Source organism: Mastomys coucha, unplaced genomic scaffold (assembly GCF_008632895.1).
Source record: "Mastomys coucha isolate ucsf_1 unplaced genomic scaffold, UCSF_Mcou_1 pScaffold22, whole genome shotgun sequence".
In the NCBI taxonomy this organism is placed as follows: Eukaryota; Metazoa; Chordata; class Mammalia; order Rodentia; family Muridae; genus Mastomys; species Mastomys coucha.
The window spans coordinates 124,155,899-124,164,947 of NW_022196905.1; the positions used below are offsets into that span (position 1 = coordinate 124,155,899).

General features: G+C 45.3%; 1 protein-coding gene across 1 annotated transcript in view; it reads left to right on the plus strand.

Annotated features, from left to right (window-relative positions):
- LOC116068498 (S-adenosyl-L-methionine-dependent tRNA 4-demethylwyosine synthase TYW1) overlaps positions 1-8,334 on the plus strand; it is an 85,256-nt gene extending 76,922 nt beyond the window's left edge. Inside the window, exons 15-16 of the mRNA XM_031338123.1 lie at positions 2,471-2,638; positions 7,782-8,334. Of these exons, the coding sequence (XP_031193983.1) occupies positions 2,471-2,638; positions 7,782-8,003 (390 nt within the window). The 3' untranslated portion in view covers positions 8,004-8,334. The remainder of the gene's footprint in view (positions 1-2,470; positions 2,639-7,781) is intronic.
- The last annotated feature ends 715 nt before the right edge of the window (positions 8,335-9,049 follow it).

The window sequence follows — 9,049 nt, forward strand, 5'->3', positions numbered from 1 at the left end:
TCTGGTCAGATGGTTCATGGTCCTTAGAGAGTAGACATTCAGGATGGGGCTGATGCCCCTCTGGTCAGTTGGTTCATGGTCCTTAGAGAGTAGACATTCAGGATGGGGCTAATGCCCCTCTGATATAGCACTTGCCTACCACACATGAAGCGCTGGCCATCCCCAGTGCTATATAAGCCACAATTGGTGGTGCATGCATGAGGGAGAGGCTGGAGGGTTGAGAGTTTAATGTCATCCTTGGCTACATAGTGAAATGGAGGCCAGCCTGGGCTACACAAGACAAACAGAAGGTTTTAATGAACTTCAGCATGTAGTCATCTTCCCAGTGAGTCCCCTTTAGCATCTCATGATTTGTTATTGCTGAATAATAAAATATTAAAATATCTCCCTCAATCAAAGTTATGAATATAAGATCTTGTCAGAGACCTCTGTGCTTCAGGGAACTTTTAAATATTAACAAGGAGTTCCTTTGAGATAGCTTTTCCACACAGTTGCGTAACTCGGCTATCATAGGCAGCATTGAAATCTGATGACCTGTCTGTAAGCCCCCTCTTCCTCCTCCTCCTCCTCCTCCTCCTCCTCTTCCTCCTCTTCCTCCTCCTCTTCCTCCTCCTCCTCTTCCTCTTCTTCCTCTTCTTGCTCCTCTTCCTCCTTTCCCCCTCCTCATTTTACACTTGGGTTAGTAATTAGTACAGTTTTCCAACTTGATTTTCCTAATGGTGTCTTGAACTGTGTTACTGCTTGCCTATTAAAATCCACTGAAGCTCAACCTAATGAATTCTTCAAATCCTTGAGCTAACAGAGGCCATTTCACCATTTATTCTAAGGAAGTGGGGCTGTGGATGGTTAACATTCAGAGAAGGGTATCCGGGTGCAGTGTCTGTAGTACTGCGAATAGCCATCTGTAGCAACGGTCATCTTCACTGAGGGTTTGCCACTGAGGGTTTGCAGAGCTCAGGCCAAGTCCCAGTCCCAGCTCTGCCATCTGTCGGGGTGAGTCACTTAAGGCTGGTTTGTAGGATCGGCTTTTCTTTTTAATATAGTGCAATTCTGCTTCTTACGCAGCATGCGGTGTCTGTGTATGCATACATGTGCAGTGTCTCTGTAGTATCTGTATGCGTAGTGTTTGTGTGTATTGTATCTGTATGTCTGTGGGGTGTATGTGTAGTATCTCTTTGTGTAGTGTATATTTGTCTCTCAGTTGTGTGTGTATGTGTGCGGCATTTGTTTGTCTGAATCTTTGTATGTGTTTATGGCATATGTGTCTTGTGTGTCTGTGTCAGGGAGGGGCTTGTATGCAGCAAGCTCACCCTTCTGTTTCAATTGCTGCCTGTGTCTAGAAGATGGAAGCTAGCTGCCAAGGAAGTCCAGTGCTGAGCTAGTCATGGTGGCCATGGCTGTGATCCCAGGTCTCAGGAGGTGGAATCAGCATCAAGAGTGCAAGCTCGTCAGGATACAGATTGAATTTGAGGCCAGCCTGGGATATATGAAACATCTCAGAAACCAAACAACAAGGGTTGACCTGGAGAGGCCCGAAGATAAACCTATCTGCGAAAGAATCATTTCCCACTGTGATTTACCCAGTAGAGGGCTGAAGAAATGGTGGGTGGGGTGGGGTGTGTCTGGCTTCACACGTAAGGAGCAAGAATTAGAAGCCAACTTAATTGTACTACAGTTGTTTTTAGTAGGAATTTCCATATTGGTAAAATAATTAAGGCTTGTGTGTAAATCTGCAAATGCTTCTCCTTTGGTGTGACATTCTATTTATTTATTTTTAATTCTTTAATTTTTGATATTATGAATATAAATATATCATTTCTCCTTCCCCTTCCTCTATCCAAGCTCTCACATGTACCCTTCTTGCCTACTTTCAACTCATGGCCTTTTTTTCATTAATTGTTATATGAATATAGTACAGATATATTCCTAAATATGATCTGCTCAGTGTATATAATATATAATATTATTCACACTCAATGGGGCTAGAGAGATGGCTCAGCAGATGAGAGCCACATAGACATACTCTGTCAGAAAAAATAGTTATCTTGTTATAGAATTTCAGTGGGATCTGTATTAATTACTCTTCTCATAGCTGTAAGAAAATGCCTACAAAAGCAATGTAAGGAAAAATGATGTGAGGAAAGGCTCACATCATTCTGGGGCAGGCATGACTCCAGGAGTGTGAGGTGGCTGCTCACATGGCATCCACAGTGAGGGAGCAGAAAGAGAGGGATGCTGGTGTGCCTGTTTTATTCGGTCCAGGACTCTATCCCATTGATTGTACACCCACATTCAGTGTGGGTCTCACCTCACTTAATCCTTTCTGGAGACATTCTCACAGATGTGCCCAGTGGTTTGTCTCCTAGGTGATGTCAAATCCAGTCAAGGTGATAATAAAATGTGACCACCGCAAGCTGTCCCCCAGAGACAGGTTCATAACTAACAATCCCTGATGCTGTCCTTCCCTCAGGGCGTGACCTACTGTGGTGAGAGTGCAGCCAGCAGCCTCACCATGGCCAATGTACCTTGGCATGAGGAAGTGGTACGGTTTGTCCGTGAGCTGGTGGACCTGCTTCCCGACTATGAAATTGCATGTGAACATGAGCACTCCAACTGCCTCCTGATTGGACACAAGAAGGTAAGATTGTGTGCCGCGCCCCCACTTCTCTCTCACCTTTCTTCTCTTTCTTCTTTGTGCCCCTTACTTGATCACAGGGGATGTCCGCTTGTCCATTGTCTTTCCTAATACAAGCATTAAGAAAGCCCTGAACAACACAGAGAACACTATTCTGTTGTTTGAGTTTAAAGAGATTCTCGTTTAAAGAATTACTTTTATTTGTAATCATCTTTGTGTATGCCAGTGTGCACACATGTGAGCGCAGTACCCTTGGAGGCCTGAAGAGGGTGTCATATCTCCATCTGGGTGATTCTGGACCTTAAGCCAGCAAGTTTAGAGACATCAAACACAAAATAGTCTGGGGCCAGAGAGATGGCTCAGTTTGTAAAGGCACTTGCCCCCAGGCTGGACCACCTGACTCTGGGGACCCACGGGTCGTTGGGAGAGAACAGATCCCCTGCAAGCTATTCCGTGACCTCCATTCCTGTGCACCTTCTCCTCCCAAATGGATATGTGTAATAAAGATTTTAAAAATATTACAAAATTCATTAAAATAAAGGGAATACACTCATAACCTAGGTGTTGGGTTTGGGTTGTGAGCTGAGCCCATAGCTAAATCATGTGTAGATTTCGTTGGATCATTTATAATAATAGACCTGTCCTGTCAATCATTTGGTTTATGGGATTTTTCTCTGTGTGAAAAGTGAGAAAATAGCCAGATGAGGTTGTTTGAGTATTTTCCTTGTGATAGGTGCTCTGGCCTCTGTGGCTGGTCCTGGCTAGAGCAGCCTGGCTGTTTAGTCAGGGCCGTACCTCACCACAGTGTGTCATAAGACCATCCGTGACCTTTTGAGTGTGTTCATAATTCTGCATAGATTTAGCTCTTCCCTTCCTGTGGGGTGTGAGGAGCCCCTGAAGTCAGATGACCCCATGTCTCAGGACACTTCCCCTCACATCTTGAGATCTGAGGCCTCGTTTCCCTGTTGACACAGCTGTCTTCTGGTCCAGTTTGTGTCAGATGTGCTAAGCGCTGCCCTTTTAGCTTCTGATTTTTGCATGAAACAGTTTGACTTTTCTTAGCTACCTTTATCTCAGCTTGTCTTGAGGCATGTAGAAATTCAGTTTTCTCCTTGAGGCCTGGTGGCTCAGTGTTAATTTCAGAGTTTACCCATACTCTGGATGGAATTTTGTGTTCCCCATACCCCAAATTTATTTGTATTGGGTTTCTAGTCCCCTAGTGTGACTATATTAAAGATGGGCCTGCTAAGGGTTGATTGAAGTCCTGAGAACAGGCCTGATCTGGTCGGACTCGAGTCCTCACAGGAGACACTAAATAGCCCACGCGCAGGGAGAGAGCCCATGTTGAGCCACTGAGAAGGCATCCTTCAACAGCCAGGAAGACCAGACTTGCAGGAACCTGACTGTGGGCTCTGGCCTTCGTCTCTGTTCCTGAGCTGCCCAGTCTGAGGTGCCCTGAGCCTAACGTGCGTCCATGTCGCCTGCGGCAGCTCAGCCCTCCAGATTCATCCTCAGGCCAGGAATCAGAATTGTCATTGGTCACCTTAGCTTCCAATAGTCGTGTCTGTGCAAGTGGTCTCTTCCATTCTGGACCAGGGTTTAGAAGACTTCGCATAGCTCCCAGTGCCCAAGCTTGTAGTCTGCCTCTGGGACTTGCAGATGAGATGCTTTGCATCATATGCATTATTGTGTTTTGTTAGTGTGTGTGTATGTGTGTTTGTGTGTGTGTGTGTGTGTGTGTGTGTGTGTGTGCAGACTCAACTCTGACTTTTTTTTTAATGTAGACTGGACTAAAAATTAGGTTTGTGGTTCTAATAACGTGGTTCTCAACCTTCTTACCACTGTGACCTTTTAATGCAGTTCCTTATGTTGTGGTGACCCCCAACCATAACATTATTTTCACTGCTACTTCATAACTGTAGTTTTGCTGCTGTTATGAATTGTAATATAAATGTCTGGATGCAGGATGTCTGATTTGTGACCCTAGCCAATAGGTGTTTTGACTCCCAGAGGGGTTGTGACTCCCAGGTTGAGAACTGCTCTCTAAGCAGATGCTTTTGTCCTTCTGAGACTACTATGACAAGGACTTCTTTATTTCTTATTTTTGTTTGCTTTTTTAAAAAAAGATTTCTTCTTAATTATATGTACATATGTGTGGGTATATTCGTGTGAGTACAGATGCCAGTGGAGACCCAGAGGTATCAGGTCCCATGAAGCTGGAGTTACAAGGGGTTGTGAGCTCCTCCACATGGGTGCTGGAAACCAAACTTGGGCCTTCTACAAGAGGATCAAGTGCTGTAAACTACTGAGCCATCTCTCCAGCTGCACCCTCCCTCCTGTTTTTGGAGACAGGGTCTCATGTAGGCCAGGCAGGCCTCAAATTGGAATTCACTATGTAGCGGAGGATGACTTTGAACTTGAAAGTTCTTCCTGCCTCTACCTCCTGAGTGCTGGGACTATACATGTGCACCATCGTGCCTGACTAGAACAAGCTATCTGCCTGCCTCGGGCCTGGAGAACCCTGTGTCCAGTGTGTCTTGGAAGGGCTTGAGGATAGGGGTTTAGGTCTCTGCCTGTAAGATGCAGGAAGCCCTGGGGCAGCATCTCAGAGAATGGACCTCAGAAAGGGAGGCCTCCTACTTCATCCACAGACTAATTAAGCTTTTACATACATTTGGCCCTGTCTACTGGAAAGCTCTTAACTGACATAAACCACAAGCCATTTAAGTTCAGCAAGTATTATCTGAACTCCAGGAAACTCTGGTTTCCATTTTTAATGCTTTTTCCTAACTATAACTGGAAACTGTTGCTTCAGTTGGCTCATAGAATTAGACTTTTGTTGTTATTTTTTTCAAAGATTTTTTTTGAAAAAACTTTTGTGTGTGTGTGTGTGCGCGCGCGTGTGCACGCGCGCGCCTGATAGCATGAAAGCAAGTACCTCAGAGATCAGAAGAGAGTGTTAGATTACCCACAGCTAGAATTATAGGTGGTTGTGAGCCATCCAGTATGGGTCCTGGGACCTGAACTTGTGTCCTCTGCATGAGCTGTAGGTGGTCTTAACCATTTAGCTGCATCTCCAGCCCTGCTTTTATTTGGAGACAGGCTCTTAACCCTGTAGCCCAGGCTGCCCTTGAACTCTTGTTCCTCCTTCCCCAGTCTTCCCAGTGCTGGGGCAGAAACACTAGTCTCTTTACAAGTCACCTATCAACTTTAGCTTTGCACAGATGAATGCTAGCTAGAGGCTTTGAATGCAGTGCCCTCACCACAAAGTGAGTTGTCACCCCCCCACCTCCTCCTCCTCCCCCACCCTCCTTCTCCTCCTCCTCCTCCTCTGTGGCTTCTCTGTTCTCTTCATCCCAGCCATTATTTCACAGTGACTTTTGAGAAGCAATTTACTTAAGAGAGTACAAATTGGATTATTCCCCATTATTGAATTGAAATTCTTAACGAGGCTTTCTGCTAATGAGATATTGTATGCACGTTAGGATGCAAAGGCTAGCTTGAGTCATTTAGCAGCTCAGAATTAGAAGCCATTGATTAAGGCTTTACTCAAGCAAAGTTTAGCAATAGGAAGCCCTCTACGCATCCATTCTGCCCACAGTCAGGAGAATACACAGCAGATACAAAGCAGCCACAGCAGGAAGAGGCGGAGTCAGCCTGACCAGATGTGTCTGCAGGTGGGCCTCGGCAGTCCCCTCACTCCAGGAAAACTCAGCTGCCAAGTGTAGGGAGTAGCCTCCTTCCCTTTTCCAGAAATGTAGCCCAGGTTGCCTCTGACTCCCTCCCATTGATATAAATTCTCTTTCTTTTTTTTTAAGGGATTTAATTTTTTTTGTTGTTGTTCTTTTATTTTTTTGAGATTATAATGTAATTAACATTCCCCTTCCTTTTTTTCCCTCTATATACCCTTTCTTGCAGTCTTTCAAATTCATGGCCTCTTTTTTCACTCATTATTACATGCCTCTCTATATATAATATGAATGTATGTATTCCTAAATATAACCTGCTCTGGCCTTGAATCTTTCTGCCTCAGTCTCCGAGGGTCTGAGTCTCTAGGCCCGGACCTTGTTAACGGATGTGCCTGCCACGCCTGGTTTGGAGCAGTCTTCAGGGCCACAAGCATACTGAAAACATGTGAAAGTTTGACATGATAGGAAAGCCAGGCTTATTAGCAATTTAAAACTTTTTCTTTTCTTTTTTGTGCAAGGGTCACATGTAGCTCAACCTGGCTTTGAACTATATAGTCCAAGCTGACCTTGAACTTCTGATCATCCTGATTCTAGTTCGTGAATGTTGGTATTACTGGTGTGTACCACCATGCCCAGTTTGTGTAATGCTGGCAGTGGAACCCATGTTTGGAGAGGCCTCTACCAGCAGATTCACATTCTTGACCCTCTCACTAGGGGCTTTTTGACATTTGTTTGATCTTTATAAAAAGCCACTTATTTATATTTATGTATGCTGGGTATGCCTTGTCCATGTTGGTCAGAATAAAGCCTTGAATATCTTGGAGCTAGAGTTATAGCTATTTGGAGTTATAGACACATAGGCCATTGTGAGCTGCCCAGCATGGGTGCTGGGAAGGCACTCTGGCCTTCCAGGAGAGTGATGCATGCTCTTGACTGCTGAGCCATTTCTCCAGTCCCAAACCAATGCTATGTGTTTTAGTCAGGGGTTCTATTGCTGTGATGAAACACCACAACCAAAAATAACTTGGGGAGAGAAGGGTTTATTTCAGTGTATGCTTGTAGTCAGTCCTTCACTTTCTGAAGGAAGTTAGGGCAGGATCTCAAGGCAGGAACCTGGAGGCAGGAGCTGAAGCAGAGGCCATGGAGGGGTGCTGCTTACTGGCTTGCTCCTCATGGCTTGCTTGGCCTGCTCTCTTATACCATCCAAACCACCATCCCAGGGATGGCACCATCCACGGTGAGCTGGGCCTTCCCACATCAGTCATCAATTAAGTAAATGTACCACAGGCCAGTCTTGTGGTGGCATTTTCTCAGTTGAGATTTTCTCTTCCAAAATGACTCTAAATTGTGCCAAGTTGCCATAAAACTAGCCAGTGCAGCTGGTGTGATCCAGACGGAACTAGAACTTTATTCTTTATACACAGTTTTACTTCTGACCTGACAATTTTTCTTTGCAGTTTAAGATCGGTGGAGAGTGGTGGACATGGATCGATTACAGTCGCTTCCAAGAGCTCGTTCTGCAGTATGAAGAGAGTGGAGGCTCCAAGACATTCAGCTCGAGGGATTACATGGCCAGAACCCCGCAGTGGGCACTGTTTGGTGCCAGGGAAAGAGGCTTTGATCCCAAGGACACAAGATACCAGAGGAAGAACAAAACGAAGGACATTTCTGGATGTTGAGCTTGCCTGAGTTAAGGATCTCCAAAGACAAGAGCTGCCTGGCCCCAGCAGGTCCTCAGCTGCCATCACTGGCCACAGGGCAGAGTTTCACAGCCGCATTTCATGGTCTGACACCAGCAGGCAGCCATGCTGCCCACACAGCACCCACAGGTCGGAGCTGGGGATTTGTCTCGTTGCTTCTTACCAGAACTCGGGCCCTTTAATGAGTTGATTTCTGAAGCAGTTGAAAGCGACATTTTTTTTATAGTTTTGGATTTTATTTTAGTAATTTTCCTAAGTGCTATCCCTGAGTGTTACACAGGGAATAAAAATCTCTGCCTCTTCCTCCCGAGCTACTGGCTTTTTTCCTTACCTTCCTCTCTTCTCTTTAGATCCGCTCTGCTTAGGTAGTGCAGGCTGGCATTCACTCATAGCAGTGCTCCTGCCTCAGCCTGCTGAGACCTGGATTGCAGGCCGGCACCACCAGGCAGGCTCTCTGAGCTCTTTGGCTCTTTGTAGAATGCTCACTTCATATATTTAGCTTAGAGTGCCCCGAGCTAAACCTTTCTACCCTGTCCAAGATAAGAACTCTGTTTAGAATCACACCTAAAAACGATTTCACTTTTCAAAGGTAAGGGTGTGTGTGTGTGTGTGTGTGTGTGCATACACATGCAAATGAGTGCTGTGTCCACAGAGGCCAGAATAGGGTGTCAGAACCCCTGGAGCTAGAGTTGCAGGCGGTTTTGAGCTGGCCAACATGGGTGCTGGGAAGTAAACTCAGGTTCTCAGGGAGAGCAGCAGTAATCGCTGCCGAGCATCTCAGCCCCAAATGTTTTATTTATTCTTCCAAATATTTTAAGGCATTATATCAATCACTTTAAACTTTTGGATATTTAGAACTTTTGAGGGAATGTTCAAGCCCCTTCCAGAAGAGATGTTGCTATCCAATATGTCATCATCAATCCAGCAAACATGCATGCAATAGGGTTTCTCTTTGTCTTTCTTTTTGTGTGGACTCAGGACATACACACACACACACACACACACACACACACACACACACACAC